The sequence below is a fragment of the Scyliorhinus canicula genome, chromosome 12 (assembly GCF_902713615.1).
Source record: "Scyliorhinus canicula chromosome 12, sScyCan1.1, whole genome shotgun sequence".
NCBI classification, from domain to species: domain Eukaryota; kingdom Metazoa; phylum Chordata; class Chondrichthyes; order Carcharhiniformes; family Scyliorhinidae; genus Scyliorhinus; species Scyliorhinus canicula.
In genome coordinates this window covers 5,572,831-5,591,680 of record NC_052157.1, presented here as the reverse complement: position 1 = coordinate 5,591,680, position 18,850 = coordinate 5,572,831, and the positions used below count along the sequence as shown (strand labels likewise).

Genomic DNA, 18,850 nt, shown 5'->3' with positions numbered 1-18,850 from the left:
AAAGTTTTACAGTTTTATTGAACTCTGTACATAGAATTTACAGTGCAGAAGGAGGCCATTCGGCCCATTGAGCCTGCACCGGCCCTTGGAAAGAGCACCCTACTTTCACTCTAACCCCACCTCACCTTTTTGGACACTGCGGGTCAATTTAGCATGGCCAATCCACCTAACCTGTACATCTTTGGACTGTGGGAGGAAACCGGAGCACCCGGAGGAAACCCACGCAGTCACTGGGAGAACGTGCAGACTCCGCACAGACAGTGACCCAAGCCGGGAATTGAACCCGGGACCCTGGCGCTGAGAAGCATTAGTGCTAACTACTGTGCTGGCGTGGGGGAGACAGAGGGCGAGAGCAAAAGACGCGAGAACGCGAAAAATGAGAAACATCTAGAAAGAGAGAGAGAAATAGAGTGGGAGTGAAAGATGAAGGAAACACCATCTCACAATCTAATTAAACCAGTGGGTGTGCCTACACCGCGTGGACTGCAACGGTCCACGAAGGCAGCTCATCGCCTCCTTCTTGAGGGCAATTAGAGATAGGCAACAAACACTGACCTGGCCAGCAACACCCACAACATATAAATGATTTTTTTTAAACTGACCACCCTCATTGCTGATGCTGTTGTAGTGGAGGGAGCTTTACTTTGCATCTGGCTGTGCTTTACCTGATTTGAGGTTGGAACAGTTCCATATCCGGAAACTAAAAATAACCATTTTACTCCATCTTTAATGCATTACTTACAGATTGGTCCATTTCATGTAACTTTTATTAACCAAAAGCATAAGTCTTTGATTTAATTACATATATTTATTTATTGTTTCCTGTGGCTGCAGATGAATCGTGAACAGTGTTGTTTATTGTCACTTTTTAAAATAAAAGTCCAATTAAGGGGCAATTTATCGTGGCCAATCCACCGACCACATCTTTGGGTTGTGGGGGCGAGACACACGTAGAAACGAGGAGAATGTGCAAACTCCACACACTGTCCCGGGTCCTTGGTGCCGTGAAGCAGCAGTGCTAACCACTGCACCACCATGCTGCCTGTTTATTGTCACTCTTAAGAGGTCTCTTAAATATAAAGTTTTGTGTAGATAGTAAAGATAATAAAGAAAATCTTAACTTGGATTACGTGAGGTGTTAAATAATCACCTGTGTTTATTTTGCACACAAAAGGGTCATTAATCATCAACAGCCTACTAAATGATGCCATGCTCATTACTGTTGATCATTGAGAGAGTAACTGTCCGCAAGGTCATTCCCCTGTAGTTACCAGCTAGCTACTAATCATTATCGCTGGGTACATGACTTCATAGATAGCCAAAAGCAGTATTGGGAACCCTAACCTTGAGAGTTCTACTTGTGCTCTGGGAAAATGCTGCTTTCCAGCATTTCCTAAATTCCAAAGACATTGCCTCATTGTGACAGTTCCGAGAGCGAGAACAGTGGACTAGTTTTTGGTTGAAAACTCTTATTGGTTTTCAGCCCATCTTGCCAGAGAAGAAGGTTTTGCTGTCTTGTTACATGGCTGTTGTGGAAAATGTCATAAAGGCAAAGGGGATGAGCGACTCCCTTCCGAGGTTTGGGTTGAAGCATATTATCGGCATGAGTCCTTGTCAGCAGAAGATGATGGTTCAGTTTGTCTGGTTGTTGTGGGCCAGGGCGTAGAAACTCCAAAGTGTATTATGAAGCTCACCTGACCTATAACTGTTGTGTTGAATTTGGCTAGGATGAGCACACGAGCCTTCACTTCAGCTGTGATTCATCAAACCTCCTCGGCACTTTTATCAAAACAAAGTTTATTATAAGAATGTAGTTAACATACATAAAACGCTGATCAAGAATTTGATATCAATTACAAACGTGAAAAAAAACACAACAGCTACAGTAATCTATGTATATAACTCTTAATGAATCCCCCTTGGCTGTTCCAATTCAATAACAAAATCCAATAAACCAAAACCCCTTTCAAGGGTGTGGCCCAGCACACTGCAATCCCACTTGAATGAGACTGGTTCTTTCCCTGAGATTCTGATCCAGTTCCAACCAGCAGATTCAAAACTCCTTCCGGAAAGCAACTCTATCTTTAAAGTTACCAAGACAGTTTACCACACCCAATGTGCTTTCAGTTCCCTGGAACAGCTTTCAAATGAAAACCGGGAAACTGCTTCTCTTCAGTCCAAAGCAACAAACCGAAACTGAAACCCAAACACTAAACCCCCTCTCACCCGACAGCCACAGCCCAGCTCCACCCATAAATGACATCACTGAAGCCGTGCTACAAGTCATGTGGTCAAACAAAACCTTTCTTAGATGGACACTCATGACAGTGTGCATATTGTATTGCTTTCTATAGTCCTTTCTGTTTTTAGTTTGATTGTCAAAGATGCATCAACCTGATGCTGGACTGAGTGATGCCGCCCAAGTGTTTAACTTTACAATTTTAAGTACAAATTCATATCATGTTCCCACACTTGTTATGCACCTGGCTAAGCAATCACTTTTTTTCCCTCCCTCAGTGAGCAGTATAGCCTCATCATTCGCACTGTATCCAGAAGAAGACAATGTTAAAGACCAGGTTGTTAAGGATCTGAAAATCCTCACAAATGAGTGCCACCACGGAAAGAGTTATTGCCGTCAAGTCCTTAGCTTGTATGAGCTCTCAAAGGTACCAGCATTATACTCTTCTCAAGCCAACTGGTTAATAATTATTAACATTGTTCTTTTATCCAAATGCAACTAAAAGCAAAAAATCTTCATTGGAATAAATTTACAGCTCCCACAATACTAAGAAAAATATGTCCGAGTTCCCTTTTGGATGGTGTAAGTAAGATTTTTTTTTATAAATGTTTTTATTCAGTTTTCATATTTTATATTGAACAAATTACAAATTGTTAGGAGAGAAAAAGAACAAAAAAAAAACAACAAACAAACACGCAAAAATTAACATACATATTTACAGGTAAGCATCTTCGTAGTAGTAACTGCGCCCGCCCCCCCCCCCCCCCCCCCCCCCCTCAACATGTTTATTTAGTTTGGTTTTGGGCCTTAGCTAGCCATCGAACCCCCGTACCGAACCTGTAGCCCCCCCCCCCCCCCCCCCTCCCGCTACCTTCCCCCGACTATTCTTCCTCTTGTACATTGGCCACAAATAGGTCCCGGAACAGTTGCATGAATGGCTCCCACGTTCTGTGGAAGCCGTCGTCCGACCCTCGGATGGCAAATTTGATTTTCTCCATTTGGAGAGATTCCGAGAGGTCGGACAGCCAGTCCGCAGCTCTGGGCGGTGCTGCTGACCGCCAGCCAAACAGGATTCTACGGCGGGCGATCAGGGAGGCAAAGGCAAGGGCGTCCGCCCTCCTCCCCAGGAATAGATCTGGCTGTTCTGAAACCCCGAAGACCGCCACTATCGGGCATGGCTCCACCCTCACTCCCACCACTTTGGACATAACCTCGAAGAAGGCTGTCCAGTACTCCACGAGTCTGGGGCAAGACCAGAACATGTGGGCGTGGTTGGCCGGGCCTCTTTGGCACCGTTCACATCTGTCTTCCACCTCCGGGAAGAACCTACTCATACGGGTTCTTGTTAAGTGGGCTCTATGTACCACTTTTAGTTGCGTCAGGCTGAGCCTTGCGCACGTGGAGGTGGAGTTGACCCTATGCAGTGCTTCGCTCCAGAGTCCCCACCCTATCTCCATCCCCAGGTCGTCCTCCCATTTCCTTCTTGTTGCGTCCAGTACGGTGTCGTCCCTATCTACCAGTCGGTCATACATGTCACTACAGTTCCCTTTCTCTAGGATACTTGCGTCCAGTAGGTCTTCCAGTAGTGTCTGTCGTGGCGGTTGTGGGTACGTCCTTGTCTCCTTTCGTAGGAAGTTTTTGAGCTGCAGGTACCGTAGCTCGTTCCCCCCAGCTAGCTGAAACTTCTCTGTCAGTTCGTCCAGTGTTGCGATCCTGTCGTCCGTGTATAGGTCCCTGACTGTCAGTGTCCCCCCGTCCTGCCTCCACCTTTTGAAGGTGGCGTCAGTCAGTGCTGGTGTGAACCTATGGTTGTTGCAGATGGGAGCCCTGTTCGACATTTTGGTCAGGCCAAGTTGCTGCCGCAGTTGGTTCCAGGATTGGAGGGTGGCTGTCACCACTGGGCTGCTGGAGTGTTTTTTGGGTGGGGATGGGAGTGCTGCCGTGGCGAGGGCCCGGAGGGAGGTTCCCATGCAGGAGGCCTCCTCCGCACGCACCCACTCAGCCTCTGGCTCCTGGATCCATCCCCTTACTCGCTCGGCTGTTGCTGCCCAGTGGTAGAATTGTAGATTCGGGAGGGCTAGCCCTCCCCTGGTTTTTGTTTTTTGTAAGACCTTCTTTGGGATCCTAGCATTTTTACCCCCCCATACGAACGCCATGATGAGTTTGTCCAGCGCTTTGAAAAAGGCCTTGGGGATGTAGATCGGAATGGATCTAAACAGGAAGAGGAACCTGGGCAGTACGTTCATTTTGATCGTCTGAACTCTCCCCGCGAGGGAGAGCGGGAGTGTGTTCCATCTTTGCAGGTCCTTTTTAACTTCCTCCGTCAGGCTGGTGAGGTTCCATTTGTGGATCCCTTTCCAGTCATGGGCTATTTGGATCCCCAGGTAGCGGAATTTATGTCGGGCTTGATTGAACGGCAGCCCCTTTAGTGCTGCCCCCCCCCCCCCCCCCCCCCCCCTTGCGGGTGTACTGGGAAGATCTCACTTTTGCTCATGTTGAGTTTGTAGCCCGAGAAGGCTCCAAACTCTTTCAGGAGCGCGATGATTCCGTCCATGCTGCTTTGTGGGTCCGAGATATAGAGGAGCAGATCATCCGCATAGAGTGAGACTCTGTGCTCTCTACCTCCCCTTCGGATCCCCCTCCAATTTTTGCTGCCCTGAGCGCGATTGCTAGCGGTTCAATTGCTAGTGCGAACAGCAGCGGGGACAGTGGGCATCCTTGTCTGGTGCCCCTGTGCAGCTGGAAGTATTGGGAGTTGGTATTGTTGGTCTGTACACTCGCCATGGGAGCGTTGTACAGGAGCTTTACCCAAGCGGTGAACCCTGTTCCAAGCCCGAACCGCTCCAGTACCTCTATGAGGTATTTCCACTCGACTCTGTCGAAGGCCTTTTCTGCGTCCAGGGAGACGATCACCTCTTGTGTTCTCTCCCCGGAGGGGGTCATTATCACGTTCAGCAGGCGCCTGATGTTCGCGGTAAGCTGTCTACCTTTGACAAAGCCCGTCTGGTCCTCTGTGACCACCTCAGGTACACAGTCTTCTAGCCTCTTGGCTAGGATTTTGGCCAGTATTTTGGCGTCTGCATTCAGCAGAGATATGGGTCTGTATGACCCACATTCCGTTGGGTCTTTGTCTTTCTTAGGTATCAGCGAGATTGAGGCCTGTGCTAACGTGGGTGGCAATGTGCCCCTAGCTAGCGAGTCTGTGAACATCTCCCGCAGGTGCGGGGCCAGCGCTGTCGCAAATTTTTTGTAGAAGTCCGCCGGGAATCCGTCCGGTCCCGGCGCCTTCCCCGCCTGCATGGAGCTAATGCTGTCCATGATCTCTCCCAGTGCTAGTGGTGCTTCCAGATCCCGTTTTCTGCCCTCTCCCACAACTGGTATGTCCAGTCCGTCAAGAAACCGGTTCATCCCAGCCTTCCCCGTTGGGGGCTCTGAGGTGTACAGCTCTTGGTAGAAGGCCTTGAAGGTTTTGTTAATCCTCTCTGGTTCTGTTTCCAACGTGCCTCTGGTATCTCTGATTTGCGCAATTTCTCTGCTGGCTGCCTGCTTTCTCAGCTGGTGGGCCAACAGGCGGCTGGCTTTGTCTCCGTGTTCGTATAGGGCCCCGCGTGCCTGGCGGAGTTGGTGTACTGCTTTCCTGGTGGAGAGCAGGTCAAAGTTCCTTTGTAATTCTTTCCTCTCCGCCAGGAGTTCTACGGTCGGGGCCTCGGAGTATTTATGGTCTACCTCCAGTATGGAGTCGACCAGCTTCTGCCTAGCCACCCTTTCCTCCCTATCTCTTTGCGCTTTGTAGGCTATGATTTCCCCTCTTAGTACGGCCTTAAGCGCTTCCCAGAACGTGGAGGGTGAGACCTCCCCGTTTTGGTTGATCTCAGTGTACTCCGCTATGGCCCGCGCTATCCTTTCGCTGAAGGCCTTGTCAGCTAGTAAGGCACCGTCCAACCTCCATTTGGGGCGCTGGGCCCTTCCCGTCTCTAGCCGCACATCCATGTAGTGTGGGGCGTGGTCTGATATCACAATTGCGGAGTATTCCACCTTGTCTATCTCTGGAAGCACCGTTTTCCCCACCACAAAGAAGTCAATTCTGGTGTACACGTTGTGTACTGGGGAGAAGAAAGAGAATTCTTTCTCCCCCGGGTGGGCGAATCTCCAGGGGTCTACTGCTCCCATCTGCTCCATATAGTGACTGAGTTCCCTTGCCATGTTTGAGGTTTTCCCCGTTCTGGGGTTTGATCTGTCCGTCGTTGGGTCCTGTACACAGTTGAAGTCCCCCCCCATGATTAGTCGGTGCGTCGCTATGTCCGGGATTTCTGCCATGGTCTTTTGGATGAAGCTCGTGTCGTCCCAGTTGGGCGCATACACGTTAACTAGGACTACCGGCGCCCCATCCAGGGCCCCGCTGACCATGACATACCGTCCCCCTGGGTCCGTAACCGTCTTTGTCGCCCTAAACATTGTCCTCTTGCCAATCAGGATCGCCACCCCCCTGGCCCTTGCCCCATAACAGGAATGATAGGTTTGTCCCACCCAGCCCTTTCTTACCCGCAGTTGGTCCTGCTCCCTCAAGTGCGTCTCTTGGAGGAAGACTATGTCGGCCCTCATGTTTCTAAGGTGGGTGAGGACTCTAGATCTCTTCACTGGGCCATTAAGTCCCCTTACGTTCCAGGTGACTATTCTGGTGGGGGGCTTCTGCCCCCTTGCTCCTGTGGGGTTAACCATATTTGTCCGGTGGACGCGCCCCTGCCCTCTGGGGTTTCCCTTTGTTAGGGGGCCGTCCAGGATGTCCACTATCACTGCTCTCCCCATGCGGTCGGGTCCCTGCGCTCCGGGGTTCCCCCTTGTCCCGGGGACACCCGCCATGGCCGTCCACTGTGTGTCCGCCACGCGGGTAGCCCCCTGCACTCCGGGGGGCCCCTTCACCCACAGACCGTACTGGGTGGGTGTTTGCAGCAGTTCCCTGTTTCGAGCCCTTGTCTGTGGCACTTTGTGGCCCTATTCCCTTTCTGGCCTCTTTTGTCCCTTCGTCCCTGCATTTCCCCTCCCTGGTCTCTCGCCCCCCGAGTGCCCCCCCCCCCCCCCACTCTATCCCTTTCGGGGATACCCCTGTGTACCCCTCCATTGCCCCTCTCTCCCCCATTCCTGTCCCCATTTGCTCTCCCACCTTTGATGGGTGATCCCCCCCCTCCCCTGCCTGGCGCCTTCCCCCCTGTTGGGGGTGCGCTGCGGCCCTGCTCTGTTGCGCGTCCCCTTCGCTAGCTTTCCTGCTAGCACGGTGGCTCCCCGCTCGGAGGTTGCTGTCCCCCTTCCCCTCTCCCCTCTCCAGTACTCCCGTTCCCTCGTGCCGGGGCCTGGCCTCCCACCTGGAGCGGGCCCTTGGGCATTGGGTTGTTTTTCCTGGGTGCTCCTGCCAGGGGGGAGGGGGCTGGCTTTGCCTCGCCCCTCCCCACCCCCCCGTCGGCATGACGTATCTCCTTGCCATGGGCCCCTCGTCCCTACTTCCCATGGCGTTTTTCCAGCCCGTGCTCCTCAACGAATCTATTCGCCTCGGCAGGGGCTGTAAAGAAATATTCCTTGTGTTGGTATGTGACCCAGAGTTTTGCTGGGTACAGCATACCAAAACGTACTTTGTTCTTATAGAGAGCTGCTTTCGCTCTGTTGAACTCCGCCCGTCTCTTAGCTATGTCCGCTCCAAAATCCTCGTAGATTCTGATGGCGTGCCCGTCCCAATTGCAGGCTCTATTCTCCTTGGCCCAGCGCAGGATTGTCTCCCTATCCCGGTACCGGTGCAGTCTGGCTATAACTGCTCTCGGTTTTTCCCCTTCCTTGGGCTTCGGGCGCAGTGACCGATGAGCTCTGTGCATTTCCGGTGGGGTGGGAAAAGTTTCCCGCCCCACTAAGGAGCCCAGCATCGCAGCCACGAATGTTGTGGGATTTCTACCCTCTATCCCCTCTGGCAGGCCCACTATCTTAATGTTTTGCCTTCTCGAGTTGATCTCCTGGTCGTCTACCCTGCCCTTCAGGCTCCCCTGTGTTGCACTCAGTTTCGCCATTTCCCTCTCCAGGGACATGACCCGGTCGCTCACGTCAGTCGCTGCCTTCTCCAGCTCTTTAATGGTTGCCCCTTGGGCTTCCAGTATCTTCCCTTGGGCTTCCAGTATCTTCCCTTGGGCATCCACTTTCTCCTCCATTCTGGTCAGAGCCTGCTGCACCCCTGACATGGCCCTGGTCACTGCTGCCTGTGCTGCGGCCTCTGTGTCTGCTTTTAACTCTGCCTTGATTGCCTGCAGCTGCTCCCTCACCACCTCGGCAATGGCTTCCTTCCAATTCACGCCCCCCTCTAACCCCAGGGGAGAGGTTGCCCGCCCGTCCAGCTCTTTTGGATGCGGCGATACATTCTTCCCGCTGCTTCGCGTGTTGACTCGTTCGCCCAAGCTGGTTTGCCCTTTGCCCCGTCCACCTCCGGTGCCCCCTTTCTCTTGGGTCCCTTCTGGCATTTTTTTCTCCCCCTTCCCCTTCATCGTTTCTTCTCTCCTTGTTCTTCTTTTCCCCCTTTTCCGCACCCTATTTAAATTTTATTAATATATATATATATATATATATATATATATATATATATATAAAAATATATGTATATATTTTTTTTTTTAAATGAAAAATTTATTTCCCCCCTTCTTTCCTTTACCCCTTTATTTCACCCCTTTTCTCTTTACCAGTTTTCTTTTGGGTTTTTATTTTAAAAAAAGAACAGAAATATAAGTCTCTTTTTTCTTTTGTTTTCTCTCTCCACTCGCCCAGGAGAGAGAGAGAGAGAGTCCCCCTTTGTCCTTGCCACGTGGTGGTCACTGCAGTTGGGGGGAGGGGGAGGGGCGAGTGGGGCTGCTGGTTGGGGGGGGGGGGGGGGGGGGGGTGTCCCCGCTGCTGGTTGGGGGGGGGGTTGGTGTCCCCGCTGCTGGTTGGGGGGGGGGGGGGGGTTGGTGTCCCCGCTGCTGGTTGGGGGGGGGGTTGGTGTCCCCGCTGCTGGTTGGGGGGGGGGGGGGGGGGGGTGGTGTCCCCGCTGCTGGTTGGGGGGGGGGGGGGTTGGTGTCCCCGCTGCTGGTTGGGGGGGGGGGGGGGGTTGGTGTCCCCGCTGCTGGTTGGGGGGGGGGGGGGGGGTTGGTGTCCCCGCTGCTGGTTGGGGGGGGGGGGGGGGGGGGTTGGTGTCCCCGCTGCTGGTTGGGGGGGGGGGGGGGGGGGGGGGTTGGTGTCCCCGCTGCTGGTTGGGGGGGGGGGGTTGGTGTCCCCGCTGCTGGTTGGGGGGGGGGGGTGGTGTCCCGCTGCTGGTTTGGGGGGGGGGGGAAGAGGGCCCGCCGCTGCCGCACCGTTCCCGGCCCGCGTGGGGGGGGGGGGGGGGAGAGAGGGGTTGGACCTGCCGCTGCTGGGCCTCCCTGTCGCCGTCGCTCCTCGCCTCCGCCTTCCGCCGCCGCCCGCTCCTCCTCAGTTGCCGCCCGCTCCTCCTCCGCTTCTCCTCCGCTGCCGCCCGCCGTTGCCACCCGCTGCTCCTCCGTTGTCGCCCGCTCCTCCGCCGTTGCCGCCCGCTCCTCCTCCGCCGTTGCCGCCCGCTCCTCCTCCGCCGTCCGGCCTGTCGGGGGGGTTCCTTCCTGGCGCTTGCGGGAGCCCCTCTCCCTGCGACCTCCTCGCTCGCCGCCCGGAAGTCGAGTCGGTGTAAGTAAGATGCCTGAAAATGAGGGAAACGGTTTTGGGGTTGAATTACATTCCATAAGAAATCGGTCACATTTTAAACTCTTGCTGCTATTTACAACAAATCATTTGCTCTGCACTTGTACAAGACACTGGTTAAACCTCAGCTGGAATATTACGTACAGTTCAGGGTGCCACACTATTGGAAGGATGCTGAGGCATCAGAGAGAGTTCAGGAGAGGTTTAGAAGAATGAGGATACATTGGAGAGTTGGGACTGTTGTCCTTGGAGAGGAGGAGGCAGGTGATTTGATGCTCATGAGTAGCCATGGAGAAACTATTCCTGCTCATAAAAGAATCAAGGACAAGAGGGAACAGGTTCAAAGTGATTTGCAAAAGAAGTAAATATGATGTGAGAACTAAATGTTTTCACAAGGGGTTCAGGTCTGGAATGCACTGCCTCCTTCTCTGGAAATGGGGTGGAAGCAGGGGTCAATCGAGGCATTCAAGAGCGCGTTAGATGATTATTTGTGCAAGGGTATGGGGTAAAGGCAGGAGAATGGCACTAAGTCATAACGCTCGTTTGGAGAGCTGGTGCTGACAAGTTGGGCCAAATGGTGACCTCTTGTGCCGTAACAATTCTGTGATCTCTAAATAAACTCCCAAGATAATTTAGTACCTGTGTTCATGTGAACTATGAGCTTCATTCTGGGTGCAGTTCTAGGGACTTGTTTAATTCGGCCCTTTTTTAGTGTGTACAGTAGCTCAGTCTAATATTTCTTCATTTATAGCAAAAGTGTATTGCAGTAAAATGGATACTTACAATAAATGAAAGTTTGGCCACATTATGTCGGATATAAACAAGGCTTTATCTCTGTAGTCCAAAGCTATTTTGATATGTATTGTGTTAGGAAGGCTCTTTCACCTTGGTGTTAATTTTGAAAATACTGACTTTTGTACTGGCCCAGATTGTGCCCAGGGATTAGGTGTTTAGTACCAGGGCTGCTATAGTCTGACTGTCTCTGTACAATCATTCTCATTGGGGCCCATTGAAAGGAGATATCGAACACTGGGACGAAAGACTGCCGTGCATGATCCATAGAAACGGGAATCTGTCAGAAGTAGACAAATGGGAGAGGGGCAAACCAAGAAAAAGGTTAACCAATCGTCAGACAGCTAAATAATAGTAATAATCGCTTATTGTCAGAAGTAGGCTTCAATGAAGTTACTATGAAAAGCCCCTAGTCGCCACATTCCGGCGCCTGTTCGGGGAGTCCAGTACGGGAATTGAACCTGCGCTGCTGGCCTTGTTCTGCATTGCAAACCAGCTGTTTAGCCCACTGTGCTAAACCCGCCCCAAAGGGGCTTGGATCGTGCGTAATGGTGTTTTGTGGGGAAGGAAGGGTAACATTTTCAGAGACGACATGCAAGACTTGTCAAGGTACATATTTAGTATAAGATAATAAATTCGTGTAGCAGGGGAAGGAGGCCATTGTGTATCTGCTGGAGAATCTTGTCATAGCTTTTTGCATTTTTGCTGGCTTTATTAAGGAAACATTACTAAGTACGCTTCAGTATATTAAAGCACTAATACACAGTGACAAAGTTATCTCTTTTCTCTTGAATATTGCTCATGCGTTTTGTTTCATAATTTCACATTGGTTTACCATTTTGTTTTAAGATGGTTTGACATTATTAATAACTGTATAATAAGCATTAACCACTCATAGTTTACTTTGTTACCCTTAAGGAGCTTGGCTGTTCTTTCAATGATATATCAACCCAGGATTCCGACACTGTTCTGCGGGAAGTGTTGTCATCTCAACGACCTGACCGATATAAAAAAGCCCAGGCATTTATCACAACCCAGGGACTGAAGCCGGAAGCAGTGGCGGCACTTCTAGCTGAAGAAGTTGTTCAGGCTTCACTCTCCTCAGCAGAAGCCAAAGGTAAACATTATATCTCGGTTTGGGGAATCCTATGGGAGTTCTGCTCCTCATTGGACCACTAAATTGCACTTGAATGCTTTGCAGTTTTGTTTAACTCTTTCTCGCTAAATATATTCTATTTACTATGGGGGAAATATGCCCTCTTTGTCAACACCCCCCACTTTCCTCTGTGCCCCCACCCCCTTCAACCCAAGCGATGGACCGGAGAGAGGGGTTGGGTCTGGGGCGAAATTGGTGGGCATAACAATAGTACGGTTGACCTCTCCCAAACCTGTCACTGTGGTTGCTTCCAGTTTAACCGTGCGTGTGTTTGTGGATGTTCTCTTCAGTCTGACTGGCTGCAGAGCGGAAACATTAAAAAAAAAACATTTAACTTGAATGAGGTCTGGTCTCTATTCAGCAGAACCACCAGCTTTCCATTATTCCCAGTAGGTAGGCGTAAAGCTGGTGAGCTGCAATGGGGCATCTGGTTTGGCCTCTGCAGCCTGTCAAAATAGGCCAGGCCTCTTCACCTGCCTATATATCGCCATTCCTTCACTGTCCTTGGGTCAAATTCCTGGAACTCCCTACCTAACAGCACTGTGGGTGTACCTACACCACATGGACTGCAGAGGCTCATGATGGCAGCTCACCACCACCTTCTCGAGGGCAATTAGGGATTGGCAACAAGTGCTAGCCTAGCCAGCGATGCCCACAACCCATGAATGAAATAAAAGTGGGTGACCAACCCCCACATTCCACTAGTCGATTGCCCAAAGATCAAAACGTGCGTGTGGAGTATAAGCACCAGCACAGCTGGACCAATTGGCCTATTCCTACATTTTGTGCTGTATGTCAGTTAGTTTCTTAGCCAGCTGAGTGCTTGAGGTATCTAATTTATCCACCTGGAGATATTCTACTTTCCCGTCATCATCCCACCATGTGGAACCCACAAAGAGATTCAGGTTTTGTTCCTTTGTTTGTTTAATTCTCAAAAGCATTCACGGCATTTACAAAGAAAATTTAATTTTGATCATCTGTTTCATTGTGGTTTTCAGAGATAAGGTTTGATCAGAAATGCTCGCAATGCACTGATCGCTGCAAAGGTCATTTGGGATTCAGAAACCTTTCCGAATGTCAATGACTGAATGAGGCTTTGCTACAAGGTTGTTTTTTGTTAAACAAATAAAGTTTGATCAGTGAAGTCTGAAAGGAGTGTTTCCTTTTACAAAATCTGGCTCATGACTTCAAAAGCAGTTGATTTAAGTGCATACTTTTTTCATATTGAAGGAACTCCAGAGGTAACATGAGCTCTCTCGGAATACTGTAATAGATATTTATATATTAGGGTTTGAGGTCCCTGAAAAAGTGAGACATGCCTGTTCCCCAAGCAGTCCCATCTGCTTATTATTACCGTATTCTACAACCTCAACAATTTCCTATTTATATAGCATTAATCATATAATAACAGTCCAGATGTGCAGGACTGACAGCATCTGAGAGAGGTCAGAGTAACATTTCTGGTAGAGACTCCTCTTCGATCTGAATGTCTTTTCCCTGAACTTTAATTTCTTTAAGCTGGCGGCCCTGTTGCGTATACCACCCTTTGTCTGTTGGGTGCTGCTGTTGGCTTCAGAATTCCTGCACAGGGAGAGAAGTATTTGACCAACCTCTCTCTAAATGTTGGAAAGACCAAGGAACTGATCATCGACTTCAGGAAGCGTAACACGACACACACACTCTGCACCAATGGCTCTGAAGTGGAGATAGTTGATAGCTTTAAATTCCTGGTGTCACCATCACCAACAGTCTGCCCTGGTCCACTCGCGTTGATGCAGCAGTCAAGAAAGCCCAACAACGTCTCTACTTCCTCCGGAAGTTAAAGAAATTTGGCATGTCTGCATCGACTCACACAAACGTCTACAGATGTGCTACAGAGAGCATCCTATCCGGATGCAACACAGCCTGGTGTGGCAACTGCTCGGCCCAAGATTGCAAGAAACTGCCGAATGTGGTGAACTCAGCCCAACACGTCACACAAGCTTGCCACCCCTACATTGATTCTGTCTACACCTCCCGCTGCCTCAGGAAGGCAGACAGCTTTATCAGAGACCCCTCTCTCCCTTCTTCCAGACCCTTCCATCAGGCAGAAGATACAGAAGTCTGAAGACCCGCACATCCAGACATAGGAACAGCTCAACGACTCCCCCTCAGACTGATCTGTTCCCTGTAAGAACACCATTCACGACGCCCTATGCTGCTCTTGCTCATGTATTTGCTTTGTTTGGCCCCTTGTTCCGCACTGTAACCAATCACTGTTTTGTCGATGTACCATTTGTCAATGTTCTCTGCCGATTATTCTTTTTGTTCACTATGTACGTACTGTGTACGTTCCCTCGGCCACAGAAAAATACTTTTCACTGTACTTCAGTACATGTGACAATAAATCAAATCCAATCAAATCAATGTTTCCGATTTTCGTCTGACGATCCCAGCTGGAGATATGGTGAGGTCAGAATATCAGGGTCAGCTGCGTGGCTATCCACATTTAGCTGGTCTTGCGATGGCCAGTCAAACACTCACTCAGTAGGAGCCTCGGCACTCCCATGTTCCAGCAAAAAATTACTGATCATCGTCTACAGGAGAGGAAACTAAAATAAAACTAATGGAGAACAGGAAGCCCCAGACATTAGAATGCCTGACATCATGAGACAGTGACCATGAGTTCGCAGAAATTAAATACATTTTTTTTTTTTTTTTTTTTTTTTTTTTTGCTGACATGGCTCTTGCTGCCTGTGTGGCACTAGGTGGCACAGTAGCACGGTGGTTAGCACTGTTGCTTCACAGTGGCAGGTTCGATTCCCTGCTTGGGTCACTGTCTGTGTGGAGTCTGCATTGTCTCCCATGTCTGCATGGGTTTCCTCTGGGTGCTCCGGTTTCCTCCCACAAGTCCCGAAAGACGTGCTGTTAGGTGAATTGGACATTCTGAATTCTCCCTCTGTGTACCTGAACAGGCGCTGGAGTGTGGCGACTAGGGGCTTTCCTCAGTAACCTCATTGCAGTGTTAATGTAAGCCTACTTGTGACACTAATAAAGATTATTATTATTGTGAGACAATTTTAAATGCACCATTTGGCTGAGGACTTCCCCAATGCAACCATGTTCCCTAAGCATTGCTGCACAGACACATTTTGTGTATGAGTCCGCTGACCGAGCAGGGTCTCTTGTACACTTTACACATTGCAATACACATGTTACAACATCATATTACACTTGAGAATTTTTTGGGTTTAAACCAGTAACAATAAACTGGTGTAGAAATATGGCAAGCTCAGAATTGGGCTTAGCGTGGGCAGCACGGTGGCAAAGTGGTTAGCAATGTTGTGTCACGGGCCGAGGTCCCAGGTTCGATCCCGGCCAGGGCCACTGTCCATGCGGAGTTTGCACATTTTCCCCGTGTCTTCGTGGGTCTTACAACCACAACACAAAAAGATGTGCAGGGTAGGTGAATTGGCCACGCTAAATTGCCCCTTAATTGGGGGGAGAAAAAAAAGAGTTGGGTACTCTAAATTTATATATTTTTTTTAAAAATTGATCTCCGCTACATGGTCTTCCACACTTATGGATATACTCGCATGAAGAATTTTTTTGGATTTTAGTTCTTTGTCATCTCAGCCACAGAATGAGACTACTTGACTCGAAGTTTATGCTGTCTCAGTGTCACAATCCAGTCAGGCCCTTACTAGATCTGCAAGTTTATTTCCTTCAAGTATCCATCCAATTTCCTTTTTAAATCGTTGCTCATTTCTGCTTCCATTACTCATGGGCAGCAGCTTCTAAGCGCATGCTGTATAAAAATAGAGCCTTCCTCTCTTGGGTTTTTATATAACCAGCTGATGTAACCCTACCTGCAGATATTCCAAGCATAATGCCTCTAGTGAAAGGGGCCAAACATTCCACTGAATGAGCCTAAACAAAATTTATATTTGGAGCTTGTGGCATTTACCATAAGTTGTTTCCTTTGATAGCTTGGTGGTTAAATGTGCCGGTGTGCTGTAAAGAGCCATGAGGATCTGTTCCGTTCCTGATCTGAGCTGAATTAGCTGTTCTCTGGGGCAGGGTTTGGGGGGGGGGGGGGGGGGGGGGGGGGTGTCACTAAATTAGAGCCAGAAGCTCCAGAGATCCTGCTGATGTAACAAATTAAGTAAGAAGTCTTACAACACCAGGTTAAAGTCCAACAGGTTTGTTTCAGTGCTCCGAAAGCTCGTGTTTGAAACAAACCTGTTGGACTTTAACCTGGTGTTGTAAGACTTCTTACTGTGCTCACCCCAGTCCAATGCCGGCATCTCCACATCATAACAAATTAATGTATGGATGTTTGACGTAGATGGGATCAAAATTGGCTGTAATTCCCTCCCCAAAATGGAACAACTTGCCAGCACTTGCTGTAGAGGCCCAGATCAGGAGAACAGACACTTGAATAAGATGTAAAGGGGATGTCATTGCTGGTGGAAATAGTGTGACACATTACCTTCAGGAGAGAAGAAAAGAGAACTAGAAATACTTGCATCAAAATGAATTTTCATTAAACAGGTGGCATATTCTCTAGTACACACCTTTGTTGCCACAGGAGGCACAGATTTCTCCTCTTGCCACCCATCGGTAAACAAAAGGTGTTTTAATTTGTTTTCCTCTTTATAAATGTTTGCATATTCGCCAACCCACTGGTCTTGGTACGATCCAATTCTCTATTAATAACCCCACAGCAAACGGAAGATAAGGTGAACTCAAAGGGTTAGTTTATTTGCACACATTCAAAACACGAGAAGGGTTGTAATGTTGCCTCTTTTACATTCATACAGTAACAGAGGGATGCAGAGAAGAAAGATTTACAGTGCAGAGACCACAGAGAAAATAAATTTTGTTTTATGTGCTTTCCAGAGTCCAGAATCAAATTCCCAATGAGGTATTCCTTCAAAGAAGTCGGTGGGCTGAAAGACCAATGTAGAACTTACCTTTCCGGTGGTATTTATTTCACACGATGAGATAGACAGGCAGAGAATCTTCTAGGTGATGGAACAGAATTTTCAGCAGACGCAGTGTAAATGGGGGCCACATGTCCACCCAGGTCAGAGCTCCTTATTTGTGAGGCTGCTAGTTAGACGGTAAACCACAGACTGAGACTTTGCAGTCTGTATTATTAATATTATTAGTTCCACAAAGTCGAGACCCATGTCACATGACATCCACCCCTCCACACTGTCTTTGATAAAGGATGTCTTTCCCCTCATCTGGGTCCTGAAACTGTCAATAGTTGAAAGGAAGGTTGTGGGGCCCTTTTGTCTCATCAGACAAGCAGACTCCTGTTGGCCAGCCTGGGTTATGAAATTCAGATGGCCTTTGTATAACTGTCTTTGAATTTGGTCTGTGCAGCCCATATGGGGTTGTTAGTGCCACTTTGGGGCTAACGAGGCGCAAATTCCCCAATAATTTCAGTTACTCCCTTTTGTTCAGGGTCACGCAGAGACAAAGCGGCACAGTGGTTAATACTGCTGTCTCACAGCACCTGAGACCCAAGTTAGATTCCGACCTTGGGTGACTGTGACTGTGCGGCGTTTGCACTTTCCACCATGTCTGTGTATGTTTCTTCCCACAGTCCAAAATGTGCAGGTTAGGTGGATTGGCCTTACTGAATTGCTCCTTAATGTCCAACGGTTAGGTAGGATTACGGGATTAGGATGGGGGCGTGGGCCTAGGTAGTGTGCTGCTTCAGAGGATAGGTGCAGACTCAATGGGCCGAATGGCCCCCTTCTGCACTGTAGGGATTCTAGATGCAGCCATTTTAGAACTTTATCCAGTTTAAAATATTTCTTGATAATGATGCGTATATCTATATATTTTATAAAAATGATGTATGCAAAGGTAGGTTCTTTGCCCCTTACACCTTGATGAGCAAAATCATTTAGAGCTTCATTAGGAAGAATATGGTAATATTCCTTAATACTTGAGGAAGTCGACAAGTGTTTCACAACCATTATGTTTTAAAATACAGTACCTGTCATTATGTAGGGCTACATAATGCCCCATAAATTATAGCTGAAACGACTGTCCATTTGTCTTGTTGCTGTTGACACGAGTAGAATTCTCTGCCTTTCTGATTAGTGTGAAGGGATCTTTAACCTCCAGCCAAGGCTTTGATTTATGCTGAAGGGAAGGTGAATTCGGCAATGCTGCGCTTCCTCAGTATTGCATTATACGTCAACCTCTGTTACTTTCTCGATTCCTGATGAAGTGTGGCTTGGACCCATAAACTGCCAACTGACTCAGGCTGACACAGGCCAGAAGAAAATGTCTATTTTATTATTCACATCCAGGCTAATTAGAACTGCAGGCGCCAGTTGATCATAAGCCCTTTCATTACTTGTACATTAACCAAACATTTTGTCAATTGTATCACTGCTTAATTATAAACAACAATGTTCTTTACACAAAGTAGTTCACTGGGAGTATATCTACTGAAGAGTCCTTTGATTCCAAAGGAGATAAAAGCTTCATATTTTACAAAGTATATACACTGGGAGTACAGCTTTGTGGTGATGTCCTGCAGCATTTGCGAGCTGCATTCAGACTGTCCAGTTCCATTTAACTTTGCTCTTTTCAGTCAGCAAAGGGGAAAGCTTTTAGCCAGAATCTGGCACGGATCCAGGTCTAAGCATTTACAGCAGGGGTGGGCAAACTTTTCCGTGCAAGGGCCACATTCAGAAATTCACAATTCACAAAGGGCCGCATAGTATATTAAGTAAAATAATTACTTCACCCGGTTATGATTCTGGGCGCCTTATATAGAACATAGAACAGTACAGCACAGAACAGGCCCTTCGGCCCTCGACGTTGTGCCGAGCAATGATCATCCTACTCAAGTCAACGTATCCACCCTATACTAGTAAGTAACCCAACAGCCCCCCCATTAACCTTAAAAAAAATTTAAAAAAAAAAAAAAAAAAAAA

The 18,850-nt window shown here is 48.7% G+C and overlaps 1 protein-coding gene across 1 annotated transcript in view; it reads left to right on the top strand.

The window, feature by feature from the left end:
• spg11 (SPG11 vesicle trafficking associated, spatacsin) overlaps positions 1-18,850 on the top strand; it is a 209,404-nt gene that overhangs the window by 155,422 nt on the left and 35,132 nt on the right. The window contains exons 31-32 of the mRNA XM_038813292.1: positions 2,518-2,666; positions 11,666-11,864. Of these exons, the coding sequence (XP_038669220.1) occupies positions 2,518-2,666; positions 11,666-11,864 (348 nt within the window). The remainder of the gene's footprint in view (positions 1-2,517; positions 2,667-11,665; positions 11,865-18,850) is intronic.